The sequence below is a fragment of the Babylonia areolata genome, chromosome 6 (assembly GCF_041734735.1).
Source record: "Babylonia areolata isolate BAREFJ2019XMU chromosome 6, ASM4173473v1, whole genome shotgun sequence".
Lineage (NCBI taxonomy): Eukaryota > Metazoa > Mollusca > Gastropoda > Neogastropoda > Buccinidae > Babylonia > Babylonia areolata.
This window is the reverse complement of record NC_134881.1, coordinates 15,050,392-15,075,924: the sequence shown is the minus strand read 5'-3', so window position 1 is coordinate 15,075,924 and position 25,533 is coordinate 15,050,392. Positions and strand designations below refer to the sequence as shown.

The following is a 25,533-nucleotide window of genomic DNA, read 5'->3' as shown; positions in this document are numbered from 1 at the left end:
AATTCATTCTTTACTGAAAAAAAGAAGAAAAAAAAGATTACAGCAGGGCTATGAAGACAGTACAGCTATACTCGGATCAGTATTGATCCAACTTGATCCACACACATTTACCAATGAAATCTGGGCTGCTCTACCCAAGGTTTGTGCTACCATCTGGGAGCCATCCTTATCCCACCCCTCCACCCCCTTTTTTCTGTCTGCATATTTCAGTTTGTTTACAAAAAATAAACAAAAGGCAACCTGGATTTTTTTTCTCGAGAATTTTGCCAGGGTCTACTCTCTTAGTCTTACTGTTGTCAGTTTTTAACAGGTGACTTATAACAGTACATGCACCCCCCCACCCCCCACACCCCTCATTACATTCTTTACAGTCCTTCTCACTCTCTGAATTCTTCAACAACAACAATAACAACAAAAAAGTAATTCCTCAACTTACTTCTGATTCAACAACAGATCCAGTCCAATTTTGCTGATTTGCAGAGAAGATACTGAAATGGTTAAGTGTGCTAAATTTTAGCGTGGTTGAATTATCTAGATTTAAAGCTGGGTGGTTATGGATTGAAAGAGCAAATCCTTTAAGAATTATGACACTTGATACATAGACAGGTAGTCTGTAGTCGTGGATGGAGAGAAGTCTGAATACAAACCAGTCAGATCAGGGGTAAAACAGGGTTCAGTGCTAGGTCCATGTCTGTTCCTGGTCTACATCAGTGAATTAGCATCCTGAGTGACATCTCCTGCCCGCCTCTTTGCACAGTTCTTTTCAGACCCATCACTGCTGCCAGCCACCATGACACCCTGCTAACTGACCTCAAGAGACTCAAGGACTGGAAGGAATGGGAGATACAGTTCCATCCTGAAGAGTGCAGTGTCCTGATGTGCACCACGAGAAAAAACAGCAGCCCTCGTCAGTACCACCTGCACAGTCACCTACTGGAACCTAACGTCAACCAAAATCTAGGCATCACACTTCAGTCTTGAAAAGCTTCGCTTCACCACACATTCTGGCAGTATGATGACTAAGGCAAACTGAACACTTAGCTTCCTGTCACTGACATGAAGAAATCTTGGAAAGGCGACAACCAAAATCAAGACAATCGCCAACAAGTCTCTTATATGACCTATCCTCAAATATGTGAGTACCGCGTGGGACCCCACTGTAAAGAAAGAAGTGGAAAAGATAGAAGCATTTTAATGGAAAGCAGTGCTGTTTATTAATATCAGAGGATAACCAGTACCACCGAGCTACTGCAAGCACTGCAGTGGGAAACACTAGAACACCATAGGAAGGCCAGACTGTCCATGCTTTTCAGGATCAGCAGGGAACTTGTGAACACAACTTGCCCACACCTCCACCAACAGCAGCAACGAGCTAGAAGAGCCCACACGCAAACCTGTGACAGTATCCCCCAGTGAGCGGGCATCAGGCTGAACTCCTCCGCATGGACAGTACATGAGTGGGAACGTCCTGCCCCAGGAGACTGTCGATGCCCCAACCCATGACACACTCATTCTGAAGATGTCTATCTGCTGACCCACTGCCCCCTGACAAACCCACCTACCCCATTACCCCAACCCTCTTCTCTCCCCCCCCCCCCCCCCCCCCCCAAATTGGCACTCACTGCCAAAATGCAGATAATGGTCAAGTTTTGACCCTGAGCACTGGATGGAAGAAGAAAAACACACACACACTTAACACTGAATGGAAGAAGAAAACTACACACAGAGTTGTACAAAAATAAACAATAAACAACAGAATGAAACAGACAGGCAGGCAGACTGACTAATATGTTGAGATTGAAATGTTGTTGTCTTTTTGTGTGTGTGGGTTTCTTTTTTTTCTTTTTTTTACAACAGAAATGAGACACAGAGTTGTCACAAAGTTTATTTCTTCACAAGAAACATCAGCATGAGAAATAAACAACACCTGTAGTGTAATTTTTTTTAAAGAATCATGTATAGAAGAAGTATATTATAACGCAGTTAAAACAATAACGCTAATCAAATCACACAATAACAATAATAATTAATAGTATATATAATTGAAATATATTTGAAAAATATGTACACCATTTTGAACACTCAATATAATGTTTACAGAAACATCAGCACATTCCGAAAACACATTATCATTACTATTGTTTAGTAAATATGCTTGAAAACATTGCTTTGAAGTCAAAATAACAATAACAAAACAATACTTTACTGTTCACAAAACAATAAACAATAACAACAACAACAACAGCTATGCAGAATTCTGTTGTTTTTTGTTTGTTTTTTGTTTTTTTAGTTGTAAAAATACATATTTTAAAACTAAAAGATATTACAATAAACTCTTGGAGTGACTATACATGAAAAATCACGCACATTGATCCAGTTTCCTGTGCCTGACCCATAGCCTTGGAACCAGTCCTTGCAAGCTGGGTAGAGAAGTCCTTAACTCTCCTAGTGATAAGGTTTGCTTTGAACAGTCTTTGCATGCTGGGTACAGAAGTCCTTAACTCTCTCTTAGTGATAAGGTTTGTTTTGAACAGTCTTTGCATGCTGGGTAGAGAAGTCCTTAACTCTCTCCTAGTGATAAGGTTTGCTTTGAACAGTCTTTGCATGTTGGGTAGAGAAGTCCTTAATTCTTCTAGTGATAAGGTTTGCTGTGAACAGTCTTTGAATGCTAGGTAGAGAAGTCTTTAACTCTCTCCAAGTGATAAGGTTTGCTTTGAACAGTCTTTGCAAGCTGGGTAGAGAAGTCCTTAACTATCTCCTAGTGATAAGGTTTGCTTTGAACAGTCTTTGCATACTGGGTAGAGAAGTCCTTAACTCTCTCTTAGTGATAAGGTTTGCTTTGAACAGTCTTTGCATGCTGGGGAGAGAAGTCCTTAACTCTCTCTTAAGTGATAAGGTTTGCTTTGAACAGTCTTTGCATGCCGGGTAGAGAAGTCCTTAACTCTCTCTTAGTGATAAGGTTTGTTTTGAACAGTCTTTGCATGCTGGGTAGAGAAGTCCTTAACTCTCCCAGTGATAAGGTTTGCTTTGAATACTGCGTCTTTGTCCTATACTCTTCACATAGTACAGTCATAACGGGCGCATTAGCCGAATGGTTAAAGTGTTGGACTTTTAATCTGAGGGTCCTGGGTTTGAATCTCGGTAATGCCACCTGGTGGGTAAAGGGTGGAGATTTTTCTGATCTCCCAGGTCAATATATTTGCAGACATACTTGTGTCTGAACCCCCCTTCGTGTGTATGTTATACGCAAGCAGAAGATAAAATATGCATGTTGAAGATCCTGTAATCCATGTCAGCGTTTGGTGGGTTATGGAAACAAGAACATACCCAGCATGCACCCTACCCTCGAAAACGGAGTATGGCTGCCTACATGACAGAGGTAAAAACGGTCATACACACAAAAGCCCACTTGTGTATATACGAGTGAACAGATTTGTTGTTTAATAACTTAATTCTTCTTAAGTTTGTCACACACAGAGAAAAAAACAACACACATACATACCCACACACTCACAAACACACACATAGATTAGACACAAATATATTTAAGTATATAGAGAAGACAAACACATGAGTGTACTCAGAGCACGAACACACAAAACCACACACAGATCTACACTGAAGACAGACACTATCTACACACAGAAGAGAAAATTACATACACGATGGACTCAAACACACATGCATGCTGACACACACACACCCTTGTCTAAATCACAAAATATATGTAAAAAGACGGTAAACGAAACTATAAGTAGCAGTATGACAGCTACAATTACAACACAAACACACACAATGAAGTCACAAGGGGAAAGAATTAGGTATATCAAAAAAAAAAAAAAAGAAAAAAAAAAGTTCACCAAAGAATAAGACGAAAGAGACAAACTTCACAGAAAAAAAAATCCAACAGACACTGCAAAAACTTACCCAACAAGGTTAGGTGAAGAAAATGAAGTATTGTTATCCAACACACTGGTACAGCTACAACTGATGCAGCACACCTCTTCTCACAGAAGCATGAAACTACTCTTTGTTGGTGGAACAAAAGTTTCACAATATATCATAATTCACAAGCAAGTAAATGGAGCACCACAACAGCTTTGTTCCCTCACAGTAAGATCTGCAAGATCAACAGTCAACGTTTGCTGACAAATCTTCAAGAGTGTGTCGAGAAATATGATTATATCACTCAATTTTGTGAATGGCTTCAAAGACTGTTGCCTTGGCGCCAGGTGAGCTGTATTCTTGATAACAGGTATGTATGTTCTCTTTCTCTCTCCCTGACAAAACTCCCCAAATTTGTCAAAATAAACCAGACTCCTCAAATTTGTCACAATAAACCAGACTCCCCAAATAAACCAGACTCCCCAAATTTGTCACAATAAACCAGACTCCTCAAATTTGTCACAATAAACTAGACTCCCCAAATTTGTCACAATAAACTAGACTCCCCAAATAAACCAGACGCCCCAAATTTGTCAGGATAAACCAGTTCCCCAAACTAGTGTCAGAATGACTAGACTCCCCTATTTGTCAGAAAATATGAATTCCCCAAAAACTGTCAGAATAACCAGACTCTCCTAACTGTTAGAATTTGTAGAATCCCCAAAGAGGCAGAATATCCATACTCCCCAAAATATCAGAATGACCAGACTATTAAAACTACAGAATACCCATACTCCCCAAGTGAAAATATCAGAATAACCAGACTATTAAAATGACAGAATAACCATACTCCCCAAAATATCAGAATGACCAGACTATTAAAACGACAGAACATCCATACTCCCCAAAATATCAGAATGACCAGACTATTAAAATGACAGAATAACCATACTCCCAAACATGGCAAAATAACCAGACTCCCCAAAATGTCTGGATATCTAGGATCTCTGAAATGGCAGAATAACCACATTCCACAAATTGGCAGGATAAGCAAACTAATGAGTGCTGCTCAACAGAAGAGGTCATCAAGAGTTCATCCCACCGTTGTCCTCAAAATACCTCCAGTTATCTTTGATGAACTCAGCGACTAAATAAGATTCCAACAACATGTGATAATGATTGCCATTGATGTGAGACAAAAGCTGTCTTCAGATCACAAACTTACTTAAAAAAAAAAACCCAAACAACTCCAGTTATCAACCAAACAATTAATTTGAAAATTCATATCACAATGCACACATTAACCAGTGAAGCTCTGCAGTGAGCAGAAAACTGAAAACAGGGAGATTCAGCAACTCACAAGCTTTGGAGCCATTCTGTTAGGAGTAAAACAAGATATTAAAAAAAAAATAATAATAATTATAAAAATAAAAAAACCAAAGAAGAAAAAAAGGCCATGAAGCTGTGATGACAATCTAGCCAGGCGGCAGACCAGTTTCCGCACCCTGATCTAAAAGCCTTCAGTCAGGTTCACTCTGACTTGGAAAGGTCTGAGCTTTGAGTGCTGTTTAAGATGTCTCTGTCTCAGTCATCTGTCAAGTTTCCTTGAAAGCTGAAGTCAAATGAATGGTTCTTCTTTTTCTTGATCTTGTGATCATGAACCTTGGTCAAGGTCAGCATGATCAATCATTCAGGAAAATGATAACTATGAAAACAAATTAGCCCTAAATCCAAGCTGTAGTAAAATGAATCCTGCAATATGCGTTGCTCTCACACCAACTCACACCTGACATGTGACCATAGCCCCTTATTTGTAATCTCTTTGCAGTTCCAGTTCTAATGAATAAAAATAAATAAAAAAAGAGGAAAAAACAACACAAAAAAACCTCAACTGTTGTGAACTGGTGGAATAAATATAAGCCTGTCACATGAAAATACATAAACTTGAAACTTACTTACATGGGGGAGGTGAGAAATACGTGGTTTCTGTACTTTTCAATTTTTTAAAATCAAATAATTATCTTGTCCACTAATGTTAAGTTTTTTTCAAGTTGTACAACCAACACTGTTGCTGATAAGATTCCCAAATTTTTGCTCACACTGGATTTTTTCATACAAACTAAAAATTCTGCTAATACTCTTAAAATAAAGTGGGTTAACACATCTGCTTTGTGTAAATTGTATCCAAATGCTATGGCTAACAAAACCAGGAAACCCAACTCCTCTTCCTTCTATTTTTATAACTCAGACATGCTGGCACTGCCCACTGAAGCATGAAACACAGGGTCTGAAAGTTTCCAACAGGCCATGGTTCATGACCTCAGGTGAGGGATCCACAGCAAACATCTTTATGGGACAACATTGTAGAAGCACTGATGACCAAAGCAAATGCAACAGGTGTAGTTGTTGTGAAGAAAGACGACAACGCCACACAACATGCGTTTCTGGAAGTGCCCTTCTGACAGTAGACCATCACTCGCAGAGCCCAGATACAAGGACAACATAATAATGGAGGACAACACTCCACCCAACAAGCACACGTAGAAGCAGCTGAAAACAACAGTTGCAGGGTGCCAAAAATCACTCAAGTTTCAATTACTATCAAACACCACTTATTCGAAATGAAGTGCGAATATACTACCGGTTGGTGTTACAGTTTCACCAAAGGTACTGCAAGCCCAACACGATCACTCATAAAACTGCCTCGGCCCTGATAATGCACAGAAACAGTTGACCGATTCAGCTCTGATCAAAATCACTACAAGTGAGCAGTGAGGAAACGCAGCAGAGAGAGGGGTCCCAGCCGAAGATCTCAGGACATGTAGGTGCGAACAGTGCCTCTGATGGTGGAGCGGCAGATGGGGCACTTGCTCAGGGGCGGGGCACACGTCGCGCAGCACACCAGGTGACCACAGGGCACGAACACCACGCACACCTCTTCGTCCATGCAGATCTTGCACGTCCGCTGCTCCTTCAGCTGTCGGTTCTCTTCAATCAGGGAGCGGGGGGCTGCAAATCGTCACATTATGCATTTGTTTAGCCAAGCTCAGCACTCCCATTTTACAGCTTCATATCTACCTTTCTGATTTCCAGAAAGAATGCTGAGATGTTAAAGTCCATATAAATCACTTCCTTCCTGAGTAACTTATTCCTACTTTGTCTTGTCCAAGACTGTGTCAACCAAATCCACCACTGATCTGTTCACAAACAGGTGAAGAAATAGTTCTCTTTTTCTGGACAGGAGACAAAGGGACAGGTACTGGAGGGAAGGGGGTGAGGTGGGCAAGGGTGTGGACTGGGATGAAGGTAAATTCAAATTCTCAACTGATTCCAGTGTCACATGAGACTCATTCATGCATAACCATTCAAGTCTGAAGAGAGCCGCTAATGACACAAATGTTGAAATGATCTATTCCTACTGAGCAAAGGGATCTTGATGGACACACCTTGTCCTTGAATGCAGGGTGCATGTGCTCGCACGCACGCATACACACACACACAAACCATCTTTTTCTTGCATGCACACTTCCAAAGTTCTGAATCGTTCAGGTATATGCAATGAAAAATGCAATCAGCTCACCTTCCGTTACATGAGGAGGTTCTCCTGATGTTGGTCGTCTGACTGGAGAGCCTGTAACAGACACACACCTTACTGGGACACTGAGTGGCTTGTTGAACAGTACCAACAGCACAGGCGTTATACCGTCACAGCCTTCACATGTAACAGACACACACCTTACTGGGACATTGAGTGGCTTGTTGAACAGTACCAACAGCACAGACGTTATACTGTCACAGCCTTCACATGTAACAGACACACACCTTACTGGGACATTGAGTGGCTTGTTGAACAGTACCAACAGCACAGGCATTATACTGTCACAGTCTTCACATGTAACAGACACACACCTTACTGGGACACTGAGTGGCTTGTTGAACAGTACCAACAGCACAGGCATTATACTGTCACAGCCTTCACATGTAACAGACACACACCTTACTGGGACACTGAGTGGCTTGTTGAACAGTACCAACAGCACAGGCGTTATACCGTCACAGCCTTCACATGTAACAGACACACACCTTACTGGGACACTGAGTGGCTTGTTGAACAGTACCAACAGCACAGGCATTATACTGTCACAGCCTTCACATGTAACAGACACACACCTTACTGGGACACTGAGTGGCTTGTTGAACAGTACCAACAGCACAGGCGTTATACCGTCACAGCCTTCACATGTAACAGACACACACCTTACTGGGACACTGAGTGGCTTGTTGAACAGTACCAACAGTGCAGGCATTATACTGTCACAGCCTTCACATGTAACACACAGATCACTGGGACACTGAGTGGCTTGTTGAACAGTACCAACAGTGCAGGCATTATACTGTCACAGCCTTCACATGTAACAGACACACACCTTACTGGGACACTGAGTGGCTTGTTGAACAGTACCAACAGCACAGGCGTTATACCGTCACAGCCTTCACATGTAACAGACACACACCTTACTGGGACACTGAGTGGCTTGTTGAACAGTACCAACAGTGCAGGCATTATACTGTCACAGCCTTCACATGTAACAGACACACACCTTACTGGGACACTGAGTGGCTTGTTGAACAGTACCAACAGCACAGGCATTATACTGTCACAGCCTTCACATGTAACAGACACACACCTTACTGGGACACTGAGTGGCTTGTTGAACAGTACCAACAGCGCAGGCATTATACTGTCACAGCCTTCACATTTAACACACAAATCACTGGGACACTGAGTGGCTTGTTGAACAGTACCAACAGTGCAGGCATTATACTGTCACAGCCTTCACATGTAACACACACATCACTGGGACACTGAGTGGCTTGTTGATCAGCATCAACAGTTTCAGTTTCAGTAGCTCAAGGAGGCATCACTGCGTTCAGACAAATCCATATATGCTACACCACATCTGCCAAGCAGATGCCTGACCAGCAGCGTAACCCAACGCGCTTAGTCAGGCCTTGAGACAGCACAGGCACTATACCGTCACAGCCTTCACATGTAACAGACACACACCTTACTGGGACACTGAGTGGCTTGTTGAACAGTACCAACAGCGCAGGCGTTATACCGTCACAGCCTTCACATGTAACAGACACACACCTTACTGGGACACTGAGTGGCTTGTTGAACAGTACCAACAGCGCAGGCGTTATACCGTCACAGCCTTCACATGTAACAGACACACACCTTACTGGGACACTGAGTGGCTTGTTGAACAGTACAAACAGTGCAGGCATTATACTGTCACAGCCTTCACATGTAACAGACACACACCTTACTGGGACACTGAGTGGCTTGTTGAACAGTACCAACAGTGCAGGCATTATACTGTCACAGCCTTCACATGTAACAGACACACACCTTACTGGGACACTGAGTGGCTTGTTGAACAGTACCAACAGCGCAGGCATTATACTGTCACAGCCTTCACATGTAACACACAGATCACTGGGACACTGAGTGGCTTGATGAACAGTACCAACAGCACAGGCATTATACTGTCACAGCCTTCACATGTAACACACACACACCTTACTGGGACACTGAGTGGCTTGATGAACAGTACCAACAGCACAGGCATTATACTGTCACAGCCTTCACATTTAACACACAAATCACTGGGACACTGAGTGGCTTGATGAACAGTATCAACGGCACAGGCATTATACTATCACACTGCAGCATCAATTCTAAGTACAGAACTTTTGAAATAACAGTTTAACTCCTTGACTGCCAAACATAAAAGGCTTATACAATCTTAATGGTATATCAGGTTATATCAAATGTATGTCCACAAAGAGGATATATATATACACCGTTATTTTGTGGGCTTTCTTTATTACTTTGTCAGCAATCCTGGTTTAACATTAGTCCTGTATAAAGAGAGTAGGCTTGAAAAAGATTCTGTTCTTGAACCGATCACTTCAAACTATTTCATTTACAACTTTCTTCATGATGCCACATAATATGGATGATGTCTCTGATAAATGTCAGTTCATTAGTCTGTCACACCCCATGTCTAATTGGGACAAAACCCTGAATTTACCAGTCATCTGCAGTAACATCCCAGTGGCTTTGTTCAACTTAAAAAAAAAAAGACTATAAAAGAAAAGTCATCCAAATTTTCATTACTTCAGAAAGAAACAAATCAGTCAGAAACTATAAGGCACTCTACAGAATGCATACCCCCCTCCACAGGATCATCACCAAAACCTTTCTTATCCATCCTCACCCCATGACAAACCATTCCATAAAGGTTCATGGAAACCTGACAAAGACTTCTCCAGATTACCACATTAACTTATTACCCCAATCTCCCAAAAGTGAAAAATCCTGTTAAAAAAAAACCCTCCACCCCCCCGATCTGAATACCAATCCAGATCACGCCAAACTCTAGTGGGCTGGTCCTTAGCCTTTAGCCAACACTCCACATAATTTTCAGTAAAATCAGTCTGCAACTGTTCTGAATAAACCTGCTGACTACAAACAAATCAGAACGAACACATTACTTCCTTGGAGGAGATATCAGATATCCATGTAACTCTATTTGTGGTTGTTGTTTTTTAATCAACTCCAAACTCACACAAACACACACGCACAAAATACCCCCTCACCCATTTTTTTAGCATTTCAAAGACACACACACAAAGAAGCCAGCAAATTTTGTATTTTGTATTTCTTTTTATCACAACAGATTGTGAAATCCAGGCTGCTATCCCCAGGGAGAGCACGTCGCTACACAACAGTGCCACACAGTTTTTTTTGTATTTTTTCCTGTGTGCAGTTTTATTTGTTTTCCCTATAGAGGTGGTTTCTTGCGTACAGTTTTATTTGTTTTCCCTATCGAAGTGGATTTTTATACAGAATTTTGCCACGAACAACCCTTTTGTTGCCGTGGGTTCTTTTACGAGCACTGAGTGCATGCTGCACACGGGACCTTGGTTTATCGTCTCATCCGAATGAAAGGGAGGACAGAGTGTGTGGCAGTACCTGTGTTGATGGGGGAGGGTTCCCCTGACCCTGCGTGTCTGGTGGCACTGCTCTGGTGGCTGGCTGACAGCTCAAACACGGTCTCCAGCAGAGCCTCCATGTTGGGAAAATCATCACCTGTCACACACACACACACAACACTTACTTTACTTTTTTGTTTGCCACACAGGGTCATAATCAGGGAAGGAAATATCCTTATAAAAAAAAACACCCAAAAAAACAGACCTAACTCTGATAAAAAATAAAATAAAATAAAACAAAACAACACAAAACTGTCAGTACCAATATCCAAACAGAAAATAACCTATCAGAGAATAACAGGCACAAGTAAAGTCATATTCATAAATTCCAGACATATATCCCTAAAACTTTTTTTCATTGCCATTATGAAAAGCGGTGCTTTTAAACCCCAAAACATGCCAGGGCTTCTCAGCTGTGATGCATAGTGAAGATCAAATAAATATAGAATGTATGCACATTGTTAACTTGTCAGGCAATGAATTTATTAGTCTGTTGCAACACTAATGAAAGGGTATTTTCTAAATGTCTCTCTGTAGGGGATCTATTGATTAAAAAATTTCTTCTTCTTCGTCTTTTTCGTTCGTGGGCTGCAACTCCCACATTCACTCATATGAACACAAGTGGGCTTTTATGTGTATGACCATTTTTACCCTGCCGTGCAGGCAGCCATACTCCGTTTTCAGGGGTATTCGAAAATATAAAATGCACTGAGTGCTAATGACCCATTTTTTTAGACACAGAACGGGGCCATGAACGGCTGGACGAGAACACAGGGACCAGAGACATAAAGCAGGCGACACAAACCTGTGTTTCTCAGCCTGTGCTCGATGGCTCGGCGCACCAGGTCCTGGGGGATGTCCATGTTGAGGACGGCACGCACCACAGGCGTGTCCATGCGAGCCATGACCTCCCGCGCCTCCACAAGGGGCAGTCTCTCCCTGCCCTCCCTGCCTGCACTGCCGCTGCGGCTCCGCCTCCTTTCCCCGTCCCCCACCGCGCTCGTCTCACTCCCCCTTTCTGCTTGGAAACAAACATACCCGCAGCCATGACTCACACTGAGAGACCAACAGGTTATACAGACAGAAAAAACAGTGGTTAATATTACCTGTTCTGAAAAAGAGTCATTAAAAAAACCCCAAGTAAATACGAATCCAAGCAGTATCAGTATCAGCATCAGTAGCTCAAGGAGGTGTCGCTGCGTTTGGACAAATCCATATACACTGCACCACATCTGCCAAGCAGATGCCTGACCAACAGCGAAACCAACGCGCTTAGTCAGGCCTTGAGAAAAAAAAGAGAGAAGTAAATGAATATTCAAATATGAAAAAAAAAGATACTACTACTACTACTACAAATCCAAGCAACTGTCATACACACAAACCTTGAAAAAGATTCTGTTCTCAAACTGACCATACCAAGCTGTTTCACAAATAACTGGTTGTTGATGCCATTCACTTAGGATGATGTCTTTGACAACTGCCAGTGTTAACAGTCTGTCCATGAGGCTCCACGCCCAAGGCCTTTGTAAAATTCACGTACCTGCTCTGAAGCAGGTCCCATTTCAGTCTGCTAGGTCAACAAAAGCTATATTTCCAATTTTCAGTCATCCAGTGATCCACTGTCATACTGCCTCTGCTGGAAGAGGGCTGCTGAGAAAAAGGTGGCTGACTGAATATTGGAAACACGTTTGAGTGGTCATTTCTTATTTTCTAGAGCTGATTTAATGGTGGACAATGTTATGTGGTAACAGCATACAGTGATATTACCAAAACATTTATTTGTCATTCAGTTGTTGGTTTGTTGTTGTTTTTTTGTGTGTGTGTGCTTTTGTCATCAAGCACTAAAAGACCCTTGTGATTTTCCTTTTAATCACAGGGTTAACACAAACTGTTCCTTTATTTTTGGTTTCCTTTTTTTTCCCAGAAAAACCTGCACAGGAAAATGAGCCATGGGCAAGATGTGTTTAAATGTCAGGCTGCGAATAAACAAGACTCTACTGTCCATGTCCATGACCTCCAGATAACAGTCTGAAACTGGTTTAATTTTCCAAGAAATCTACAAATCTTTAAATGTGAACACTCTTATCTCTGTCTTCTCTATCTGCATTCATGGGCTGCAACTTCTCACGTTCACTCATCACATGTACAAATGAACTTTTATGTACATAATATTTTTACCATGATTAAGGCACTCTTTCTCCATTTTTGGGTGTGTGCATGCTGGCATGTTCACATTTCTATTCCGTGAACAATGACACATATTACTGAATCTTTCAAAAATGTGTATTTTATCTTCTGCATGTGTATACACTCATGACTAGGGATTAAGGCACTAGCAGGTCTGTACAGATGTTACCTGGGAGATCACAAACACTGACTGACCCTGAACCCATCAGGCACCAAAACTGGAATCAAATTCATGACTCTCAGACTGAAAGACCAACACACTAACCATTCCACTCATGCCAGTCATCTGAGGGAAATGTGGAAGTCCTTCCTTAAGCAAAAATTGAAGAAAAAAAAAGAGATCTGATCAGTTCTCACTCATCATGGGTTAACTCTCTCCATACGAACGGCGAAAGAGACGACGTTAACAGCGTTTCACCCCAGTTACCATCGTCAAAATATTGCTAGCGGAAGGCTCTTACACTGAAGGGGTGAACGTTGACAAAGAATACCACAATTCTGACGACGGAAGCTAAAGGTTGGGTCATTGAGACACACACTGGACATCCGAGGGGTCTGTGTAGAGGAGAGGAGAGGACTGGCCGTACTGAGTGAGTTAACATGTTAGAATCTCCCAAACTTTCAACATCAGCAGACCATGTTTTAAACAAGAGCATCCTTAATTCAGGCCTTGTGCAGTCTACAGCTTGAACAAAATGGTCTTAATGTAGACATGAACCGTCCCATTCAGATTCATTGACAGCTCTGTCCATTTCATAACAAATTGCAAATGAAATTATTGTTCCCGCTTCATGTTTGATATACGTATAGCTCTGCAGGCACATATTCTTAAAAGGATGCACAGAACTTGCATGTATGCATCCACTCACACAGAAACATTAAATGTGGAATAAACACTGATGGATAAACCTTAAAAAAAAAGAAAAAAAAAAAGAAGAGAACAGTCAAGAACTGAAGAAAACCCTTGCTTTTAAAAGAATAACATAAAACACAAAATAAAGATGTGTAGAGGAAAATGTTTGCTTTTTCTTCCCCCCCCCCCCCCCCCCCCCCTCTCTTTCTGTTGTTCTTCCACCCTTTTCCCCATCTTGCTCTCTTGAGATACCCTGTTACTACAACGCCATTCAGAGACAGAAAGTCAGTCAGCAGCCTGTCCGCAACAAACCTTCGTATGTTGCTGTCTGCTGCACCCGGCCGTTCTCCTCAGCCAGCACCTGCTCCACAAACTGGTCCCCTTTCACCTGCCGCACATACTTGCAGCGAGGAAACCAGCGGGCGTGCTCGTGCCAGGGGTCGTCGTCCCTCTCCCAGTTCCTCAGTCCCCCATCGCAGAAGAAACACTTCACGCTGTCGTTGAACCCTGATTGTCGGTCAGAAAGAAAAGAAAGATACATTAAAGTGGGTCAGCTCCGATGATGATCGGGTGCTGATACCAGTACATGGGTCTGTCAAATTAATACCCGTCATAAAGATTATCAACAGGAGAGGCTCTGCAGACTGATACATGTCTTTCCTAAGGTAGGTCCGGCCACTATTTAATGCTGTGTAACTATGGCTGACAGATCGTATTTTTAAAATTTTTAACTTCGCCCTAGCAAGCGCGATACTGCATACATCGAGCTTAAAGATATATCAGAAAATAAAACCACCCTTGTTCTTTCCTGTTAGTGTTTCTTTTTTTGTTTGCAAGACAGTGTGAGTGAAACTGACAGCCCGAGGTGGAGTATCCTTCGCTCTTCAAAACGCAGCACAGTAAACAAGTTTATCGACATCTGCTTCTGGTCCGAGAGGGTTGGTGACAAAAATAGGTTATGGACATTGCTCCTTACAACCAATCGACTTAAGAGAATTATCTAAATAAAAGATCACATTCTGTACTTTACGTGGGCTAAGTTTCTAAAAAAAGGTGGCTCAAAAATTTTTTTTAACCTATTTTTCGTGACGCTCTACTGTGCTTCCAGACAAAATAAATCTTCCAGTCAAATCCACCACTGAAAACTTCATTCTTTCATCTTTAAAATGCTTTATAAAATGACCCGAAAGCTTTTAAGGAGCAGTGTGTGTGTGTGTGTGTGTGTGTGTGTGGTTGAGTCTGTTTTTTGTAACTCAAACAGATCTCTGTATATGTGTGAGCATGTGCGCAAACGTGTGATGTGTATCCTTCAAATTACATGTAAGTTTGCATGCATGTGTATGTGTTACTGTTTGCAAATCCATGAGTGTGCTTAGGAATGTATGCCTGTTTCCAATGAGTTTCTCCTTGCCCACAACACGGCCTCACTCAAGGAGCCTGGAGTGGTGGCCTAGTGGTAACGTGTCTAATTAATAAATGAAAAAATCTAGAGGGCTGAGGATTGAACCCAACAGTCACCAGAATTTTCTCCCACTCCATGTGACCTAGAGTGGTGGTCTGGATTAAGTTATTTGGATGAGACGATAAAGCGAAGTCTTGTGTGTAGCATGCACTAAGCGCATGTAAAAGCACCCACAGCAACAAAACAGTTGTCCATGGTAAAATTTTTTAGTCAAATCCACCCTCATGTAAGTATGTGCATGTGCATATGACTGACCGAATAACTGGGGAAATGAATGGCAAGCACATAAAGGCAGCTGTCAGTAGACTATACCCAGGTAAGCAGCCTGCTGTGCAAATGACTCGGTGTCTGTAAAGCACTTATGGCTTGGTCTGACTGAGGATAGGTGCTATTTACTAATTTAGTACTGACAATGATATTTACAATAACGATAATATAATAATCATAATCCTCCTATTCAGTCCTCACCTGCGTAAAAAAATCCAGCTTTAGCCAGCTGCTGGGGAGTCTGACACTTGCCGGTGGGCCAGCTGGTAAAGGAACCAATTCTTGATGCCTCAATGGCCATACTGGGATGCTTGGGCCGATCAGTCACAATGCCCAGCAAGTCCCGGCGAGGAACTGGTGGGGTCGCCTCCGAAGTTCCTGCTCCTGAACGCAATCAAGTGAAATTAATCACGACACAGTGTATGGATGATGGTGATCAGGTGTGAAGGGTTTCATTCTACGGGCCTTAATGGCAAGTGAATAAAAGCAAAATGACTGTGTGAATGCCTGTTTGTGATATTTGGTGTGCATGTGCGTGTGTGCATGTGTACCTGCGCGTGTAAGCGTGCATGTGTGTTACGTGTGTGCGAGTGTGTGTCCAAGTGTCTGTGTGTGAGCACCTGGGAAGAGGGAGGAATTTTGTTTAATTCCCTGTCACACATACTGGCGATTGTAGACACCTGGGGAAAAGGAGAGATGAAAGAAAGAAAGACTTAAAGTCTCTCTCTTTTTTTTCAATGAATAATGATTAATTGGCCTTTTTAATCAAAAGCAACATCAACAAGGGGAAAAGAAAGAGGCATAAGTGGAACAGAAAATCAGCACTGCTATTTTTTCCTTCATGTTTTTTGTTTGTTGTTTGTTTTCTGTTTGTTTATTCATAGCAACATCGGAAATGGATAAAAACAAAAATTTCAAAGAACAAAGTCAAGCTTAACTAATGCAGTGGATGTCATTATAAATAATAAAAGCAAGCACACACAAATACACCACACAAAAACCCAACATCAACTGAAACAATCAGAAACAACATAGAGTACTAAAAAGTGAAAACGCGCATATTCATTCATTCATGCACAAATGAAACAACACCTCCTTTGATCTTACCTGCAATTGGTGGTGGTGTGTTACGGCTGCGCTCACTGCCAAAAGGAATGTTTGACCCGACAATCATGGCTGCTGGTGCACTGGGCTGACCGCTGCGGATCATGGGGCAAGTAGGGAAGTGGCGGGCATGCTCCTCTGATGGGACGTCTCCGCTCTGCCAGTTTCTCAGCGACCCTTCACAGTGCACGCACTGCACCCGGTCCTGGGTCCCCGTGTAGACGAAGCCAGCCTCCGCTAAATGAAGTGGGTGCACCTGCAATACATTCAGTGCAATAACAGCCTGTCTGAGTGGCAGGTTTCCTTCTTCTTCTTCTTCTGCGTTCGTGGTCAGCAACTCCCATGTTTCCTTGTATATGCTGAGCTGGAATATCTGTAAAATCTACATCCTTAACAAACCAGCTGTGCCGAAAGTGGAGGTCAAACTCGGGGAAACTCCGACAAGAATCCAGTGCTCGAAGCATTTGAACATCGCACCTGTCGGGTAGCCGGTTTAATCTGGCTTACACATGATGATACTTTTCAGGACCACGTCTCAGGGACAGACTGTTGTTGAGAGACTGATTGTTGGCTGGGTGTTTTGTTGGTGCATTCTCATCAGTGAAGGTTTTGGACTTTGCATGGCCTTCGTCTAATTCTTATACCGATGGCTCTGATTGAAGATGATCATTGTTATCCCTGATTAGTGATATAATCTAATCAATATTCTTGATTAATTACAGCAAATATCTACATTGCTATTATTATCAAAAGGAAAAAGAACACATGACAAAACACATACATCTGTTAAAACATTTTCTTCTCACCTGTGCAATTGTTGGCCAGTGCTCAAAGGTTTTGAGTCTCTCTGTGACAGATGCCTTGCAAAGCTCAAAGTCAATGCCAGGACTGTTGTTCAGACGAGATCTGTCAGCCGCATTGTCACTCACTGTTACCTCCACCAAGGCACTGCCCCCACTCCCCAAACCTGCTTGAGCAGCGACTGGACCTAAAAATAATATCTCATTTACATTTTTTTTTAAATATGACCTTGTAAGACAGTCTGTGCTATACACACTTTTGAAGATCTATACTACATTGTAAACACAAGCACACACACAAGCAAGCATGTGCACACATGCAAGCAAACACTCTTACAAACACATACAGGTATACAAACTTTTGCTGCCTTTAAGTAACAAGAAATCTGGAGTATGGTTATGAGTTTCAGAGTCTCAAAGAGCAAGACACATACATTGTATGAGCACACACACGCACGCACGCACACACACACACACACACACACACACACACTATTCATTAATAATACCCAAATTTGACTGCTATGTAAACTGCACACATATTCTTTGACAATACCTAAACTTTACTGCTTTGTTAAATGCACAGTTATATTCATTGTTAATGCACACATTTGACTGCTTTGTAAACTGCACTTATTTTCAATGACAATACCCAAATTTGACAGCTATGAAAACTGCACACTTATTCACTGATAACAGTTTTTAATACCCAAATGTGTCTATATAAACTGCACAAATATTCATTAACTGTGCCCCTGACACAAAACAGGTTAAACAACACTGCAGCAGCACCCACACTTACCAAGAGCAGCTGGTCCGCTTGACTCCACACCTGGGCCGTTTCCAAACATCTCTCCTCGACTCACACCCCCGATTTCAGTGAACGATCTACAAATGTCATAGTACACCTGTGTGGGGTTTTGATCCAACTCTGCACAACGCTGCCGCAAGAGGTCTTTGATCCTGGCTGTAGCGGTTGCGTCAGGCGGTGTGATGGCGGCATTAGTGCCGTCCTCTCCTCGGATGTGGTTGCACTCAGGCGCCGTTTGCCGGTGAAGCTTGACGGGGTCAATCCCCTGCGAGCGCCAGTTGGTGAGGATGGTGGAGCAGGAGAAGCACTGGATGGCGTCATCTGGGCCTGTGTAGTACAGTCCTGCCCGGGCCATCAGCACAGGGTGACACCCCTCCAGAGGGTTCATGGAGTTGTACGATGCCAGCCGCACATATTCCTCATTGTACATCCGTCTCCCCACAGCCACCAGCGGCATTGCTTCAAAGGCTTCTAAGTTTGCAGTGCCAGTCATAGCCACCTCTGTCATGTTTTCATTGTGTTCCTCTGCAAGGCACATTTGTAAAACATTGTATGTTAAAAAAAATATATTATCAAATGGGAAGCTGTATGTTATGTAAACAAAGTGTGTAACAGACTAATACTAACAGGGAGTGTTAGGTATTTTTGGTAAATTAAACACATATACTTATATGATTCCTCATAAATGACTAATGGTGAACAATCTCTAATAACATAGTTAAATGACTTTATTTTCAACACTGCATTACAAGCTCTTTACAATCAACCAAAGTAATTGAAAGGTTATAAATAAACATATATAAAATAAAACGCTCAGACGAATCAGAGACTACTTTTTTTTTTTTCCATTTCCACTTTCTCTCCTTTTTCTGTATTACAACCACCTCCACTTTGGTGGAGATTCTGATCATTTGGGGGAAATTAAGAAGGGTATGGTGTTGGTAAAAACAATGTGCTTAGAATGGCTGACAGATCAACTGATGATATTGAAATGGTGACGGTATGAAAGGCGGGGTGGAGGTAATAGGTCACAAACAGAAAGACCAGGGAGCGCTTCTGATGCAGGGTGAGTTAGTGAAGAGTGCAAATATTTACTTATCTGTCTGTGTGATCATTCCTATCCATGAACATACAGATATATATGTAACCATAGTCAAGGAAGAGAAGGAAATCAATAATTTACCAGTGGCATCTATGTGCTGCTCAGAATGAAATGGAATCACACAGAGGCTGCCACATCCTTGCTGGCTGTCATTCTGTGATCAAGTTGTCTGCAGTCCTGGGACAGATTTTCACATCATGTGTGAATAAATAGGTGTGCACTGACATTGGTGTGAGCAAACATGTACACACACTCACACATACTTGAATGAGTGCACTCATACTCACAGAGATAAGACATCACATCTACACATTTATAGATGTTTCATTTTTGTATACAACTGCACAGTCTTAGTGCTGTAAATGACAGTTTGTGAAAATACAAAGCAAAACAAAATTTATTCCAATTAGTGACAATGGCGTATTTTATCTAAATGGAAATGTTATAATCAGATATAATTATTAGCATTGTCTTTTCATGGCCATGTCTACCCTATGTCCTGAGGAAGACGCAATGGGTGGTGCACGTGCAACTTTGGCTGGCAGATGAATCTTATTCTTGTGTTCAACAATTATTGAACAAACAGTTCTGTTGAAGTATTATTGTATCTATCAACAGTATCAATGAAAAAAATGTAAGCCCTTATTTCCCCATTTCTCACTTGTTCCGACTTCAGTGCGAGTCAAAAAATATATATCTTAATATTATATGTAACAGTATACTTATATTTCTTTCAAGCCATTCAGTGCCAGAGAATTTTGTTTAAAAAAAACTCTCCTCTTGCCAGGAAATTTTGAGGATTCAAGGGTAAGGGATACTGGATAATAGTGTGATGCTGCAATTCCGCCTCCTTTCTTGGACACAACTGTCATGTTGGCATTCTTCCAGTTGTTGGGTACTGTCCCATCACTTGATCATGTTAATGTTTTGTTGAATAAACAATTCAAGAATGAAGAAGGGTGTTAATTCTTGAGCACACTCCTTTAGAACTTTGGCCAGTATGCCATCTGAACCTGAGGCTTCATAAGGTTGATGTTTCTAAGAAGCTTGCAGACTCTTTTGCTGACAGTGACAGTGATATTGTCCATTTGCAGATCAGATTCGCCACTTGGTGAGGGGATGCTTGTATTATCTTCTTCTGAAAAGACCCATTTAATTCAAAATGGTAGCCCCATCCTTGATTGATGAATATGGTATTGCCCTGGTTTGAAATTCAACTTCAAGAAAGCGGATACTATAATAACATCTTTTTTCAAGGTTTTTAGGTAATCCAAAAATCTGTTCAAAAGTTATTGCCAGGCCTGTATCACATTTTCTTTTAAATCTATTAAACCAAAACTTAAATTAAAACACTGAAACATATTTAAACGTCCACCAACAGACCAACCACTAGTCGGTCGGCAATCTGGAAAAAAAGTAATCATACATCAATATTTTTTTTACTTTTTCAGTTTTACAAATTTACAGAACACCCAGATTGTGTGTGTGTGTGTGTGTGTGTGTGTGTGTGTGTGTGTGTGTGTGTGTGTGTGTGTGTTTAATCTGTTCTAAAATATTACTCAACTGTGGCCGATCATCGTGTCAGTCACCAGATCAATACTGTACTGGTGTAGTATTCATTAATCAACTGATCATCATCATGCATCAAATGTAGAGACTATGAAATTTGACCAAACCTTCATATCCAGATTAGGTTGAAGTCTTACACCGGTGAAACTAGAATCCTGTAACGCGCAAAAGATTATATTTCAGTCAGAAGGAAAAAAAAAACATGTGAGGGAATACCAACACAACACTTCTGCTTACCCAATCCGAATCTTCCTGGAAGCCATGTTTGAACAAGGGCAGGCAGTCATGTCTATTAGCGTCTTGATAAATGTAAGGAGATTCGTCTCCCTTACTGCCAAACTTGGAGCCAACACATTTTGACGTGGCCGTCACGGACCTGGAAAATGGAAATGTAGTACGGCCCCGCTACCTTAAATTAGAAAACATCGACCTCTTTACTTAAAGAAAAATACACAGAGAAGATTTACCGAGCAAATTATAGGAACGGATAGTATATCCTATGAAGAGAGACTAGTTTCAGTTTCAGTTTCAGTAGCTCAAGGAGGCGTCACTGCGTTCGGACAAACCATATACGCTACACCACATCTGCCAAAGCAGATGCCTGACCAGCAGCGTAACCCAACGCGCTTAGTCAGGCCTTGAGAAAAAAACACAAAAAAAACAAAAACAAAACAAAACAAAAAAAAACGGGGGAATAAATAATAGATAAGCTTACATAAATAAATAAATAAATGAATAATACTTATAATATAGAAAAATGTAGTAGTAATAATAATAGTAATACTAATAAAATGATAATAATAAAAAAATAAAAAAATAAATAAATAAGACAACAATGGTGATAAATAAGCGAATAAATGTAAAATATGAAGACACACATTCACACATACACCCACACATGCATAACAGAAATGCACCAAACATGCAGTTTCACAGATACGAAAGTACAGTCAAATACATATAAACGTACATGAGCTCCAACACACACACACACACACACACACACACACACACATTACCTTGCACCTCCTCCACCCCCCTCCTCCACACACTCATTTCTAGTCTACGTATCGTAGCTTCCACGGCACACACACACACACACACACACACAAACACACACTCACAGAGATGAACACTTACTTGTACAAGCACACACACATACGCCCATATCTCCCACCCCCAGCCCCACACACAAATATACAAAGATATATATATATATACGTTCCAATATCCTGTTGCTCCCAAAGTGTAGGCATGCATACACTCACATACCTCATCCTCTACCCCACCTCCCCCCGCACTCCCACCTCCCCTCACACACACACGTACACAGATCTCTCCTGACACTTGTGTACACTTACACTCTCGCGCATTCATAAACGCACTCAAAAGCACAGACCCACACATCCACACAAACACACACACGCACAGAGGCTGCCACTGACTGGCCGCAAGAGGGATGGGAAAAGATCTCTGATGCCAAGAACGTGGCGTCTAGTGTGTTGCTCAGTCTATTGTATTTGGAAAGGCCCACAGAGACTCTGTTCCGTTTTGAAGAAATTTGCGCAATGTTGGTTTGGAAATGATGCCGATATTTGTTTGATTTGCAAAGCATCGTGCTCTACCTTTCATGTTAGACTTGCGGCCGCTCCCTCTCTCTGCTTTTATTTCTTTGAGGCGATCGATGGTGTGATGGCCTTGTACCTGTTCTTTTTGGTATTCTTTGACTTTTCTGAGGATTTCCGAATTTCCTAGATGTAGGCCGCTCGTTGGTGTTGCGTTACCAGCAAGTCTGTCAGCTCGCTCATTTCCCTTAACACCTGCATGTCCCGGGCAGTATGACCATGTGAGTTTTTTAATCTGAAAGTTGCGCATTGCCTTATGCCACTCTGGGCTTCCCATTCCGTTTTCAATTTTCTGTATGAGGTTCATTGAGTCGGTTAGAATCATGGCATGTTAGTTTCCGGGCGTATGGATGGACGATAGCCACTGGAGGGCATGTGTCTCAGCTTCAACTTCCATCGTTAGGCTGGAGGTTGTGACTTTGTAGGCAGCATTCTCTTCCCAAATTGTTTTTCCATTTTGTTTCGCAGTGAATCCCCAGCCAGACTGGTCTTTGGTGACTGAGCCATCTGTGTATATGATGATGTCCTCTTCTTTACTGTTTTCTTCTATGAGTAGCTTCACTTCCGCATCAGTTTTGCCCTCTGGCCATTCCCGACAATGTCTTCCTAGAGTGGGTGAAATGACTGTGTTGAATAGATGGTTGAGGTTTTTGGGGTTTTTCTCCCATTCTTTTGTTTCTTTCAGGTCTTGTAGTCGGCATACTAGCTGGATTGTATCTTCTGCTTGTCCCATCCATGATCTTCCTCGTCCTAGACGGCTGCCTTTTGGTTCTTTGACTGCGTCATGCAGTGGGTTTTGAGGGTTTTCTAATGCTTTGAAGTAGGTCTTGACCTGTTCTAACTTGTTTCTGGCCTGCACTGAAGGAAGGTCAAGCAGGTATCGCATGGTTTCTGTGGGCGTGTCTTTTGTTGTTCCAAGGATCAGCCTCATAGCTTCATTTTGTACTCTTTCTAATTTTAGGAGGTTGCTTTAAGAGAGACTAGGCCCCTTCGTACTCAGTAGTTTGAAACTTCCAAGCCTTTAATATCACAAGATCATAAGATAATTTATTGTCCTTAAAAGGAGGTGCTTGGTGTGGTGGCACACAGTTAAATTCTATACAGTACAATTAAAGACATACTGATTTGTATACACTCAGAAGCACACAATCTCAGCTGCATCAAATATCCATGCGCCCGCCACCAGTTTCCATTTCACACTCGTTATTTTACTAAAAACATGTAAAACGACCTTCAACATAAACAAGTAGGTCACAATAATAAATAAGCCGGTAAATCAAGGCAGTAACAGATATTGATAGTAATAATAATAATAATAATCATGGAATTCAGAAAAAGAAAAAAAGATAAACATTGGAAGGATTATGGCTTCCAGTGAGTTTATCCACTGGAATATATCCATATCATAAGTAAATGCGCACTCGTATAAACGCTCGTATAAACAGTTAAGTACAAAACATGCTAATGTTCGGGCAAAAGGCTGACTTGATTGATGTAGTATGAAATAACTTCGACAATGTCTGGTAAAAAGACACAATTGATTTCCTCCGCGGGAAAGTTGTGTAACCAACGAAGCTGCACCAGGCTGTTAGATGTAAACGAATTTCTGTTCAGATCACCTTAAAATAAAGTCGACAGGTTTGTTGGAGACACCCTTTCCAAACGTTATTTCTGATACTGTCATCATCAACATTTTTGCTGTCATTGCACTTTCTGTTGTTGCAATCTGCTGCAATGATATGACACAGTGACAGCAGGACTGATGCTCGTGTACCTTCGCAGCACGAACAGTCCAGTTGATATTATGACTTGACTTGTACGACGTTTGAGGTCCCGTTAAAAGGCCTGTTCGTCATTGTGTGGATATTAACTATATACTTTGCAGCATGCGTGGCTGGCGTATGGGGCAATAGTTAAAGATAAACACCACCAAATAACAATTTGGTGAGTACAAAGTGGGCAAATCTTTCCAATGGCATGGTTATGATTTTTTTTTTTTTTTTTTTTTTATAGTCAAGAATGAAGCTCTTCATGTTTGTTTTTTTAAACGCCTTCACATTTCTCCCTCTCCTGAAAGTATCAGCGGATTAAGTGGGGCGGTCTCGAAAACCAAATCATTTGCAAACAGCAAAATTATGAAACAAAAGCAAGAAATTCATACAATTATTGACGAAGGTCGAAATCGTCAAAATGATGAAGATAAATCACTGAGTTCACACCATTATCGATGGAGATATTTAGAAGGCCCTAAGCTGATTTATTGACCATATGATTTGTGTCAACAAGAACTTGATAAATGAATCCTTTGTATAATGTCTATGAAGAAGGCGTAGAAAAGAAGATTGAAGTGTTTTTAGGTTTTGATGTTGTCCTTTTTTCTTTTTCTTTTTTTTTTTCAGACGAAGGTGCTGCTAAATCCAACTCCAACCTGTTTCTTAGAAAAGAATGTAGATACTGGTATACTACCATGCATCTGCTTCAAGAAACCTGCCATTTTTATAGCCTCAGCTTAGATCTACTCGATCTGACAGAATCAGAGATATTAGTATGAATAATCACTGTACAATTGAAGTCAACAAGTAAAGAAACAATCTATAAATTTGAAAGGTATACACTTAGGGAATAGTTCAAGCAGTTGTATGTCTAGGTCTGGTTTTGTCTTCCTGGTTTTGTTGTTATCTTGGTTCTTTTTTTTCTTTTTTTTTCCAGAACATCAGTAGTCTTCTTATGATGAGTGCAGATTGTTTTAGATTATTTATACTCATGACGGCATTATTATAACGACTACTTTCAGACCATCAAC

The 25,533-nt window shown here is 41.4% G+C and overlaps 1 protein-coding gene across 2 annotated transcripts; it reads right to left on the bottom strand.

Moving 5' to 3' along the window:
* Window positions 1-3,528: 3,528 nt before the first annotated feature.
* On the bottom strand, window positions 3,529-21,466 carry LOC143282771 (baculoviral IAP repeat-containing protein 7-like). Of its 2 annotated transcripts, none has more exons than XM_076588534.1 (11): window positions 21,343-21,466; window positions 19,618-19,713; window positions 18,426-18,959; window positions 17,630-17,811; window positions 16,827-17,079; window positions 15,921-16,103; window positions 14,303-14,497; window positions 11,756-11,968; window positions 10,931-11,047; window positions 7,466-7,516; window positions 3,529-6,894 (listed from the first exon to the last, which is right to left on the bottom strand). In XM_076588534.1, the coding sequence occupies exons 3-11, from the start codon at window positions 18,940-18,942 to the stop codon at window positions 6,698-6,700; spliced, it is 1,908 nt and encodes a 635-aa protein (XP_076444649.1). In that variant the 5' UTR covers window positions 18,943-18,959; window positions 19,618-19,713; window positions 21,343-21,466; the 3' UTR covers window positions 3,529-6,697. The 2 variants fall into 2 exon arrangements, with proteins under 2 accessions (XP_076444649.1, XP_076444650.1); XM_076588535.1 differs by lacking the exon at window positions 21,343-21,466 and adding an exon at window positions 21,213-21,322.
* Window positions 21,467-25,533: the final 4,067 nt, after the last annotated feature.

Excerpts from the sequence above, each read along its gene's own strand:
- LOC143282771 (XM_076588534.1), bottom strand. The coding sequence starts at position 18,942 with ATGACAGAGGTGGCTATGACTGGCACTGCAAACTTAGAAGCCTTTGAA. Across the intron at positions 14,498-15,920 it reads AGCTGGATTTTTTTACGCAG|GGTTCAACGACAGCGTGAAG; the intron begins GTGAGGACTGAA and ends ACCGACAATCAG. Across the intron at positions 11,969-14,302 it reads GCAGACAGCAACATACGAAG|AAAGGGGGAGTGAGACGAGC; the intron begins GTTTGTTGCGGA and ends GTTTCCAAGCAG.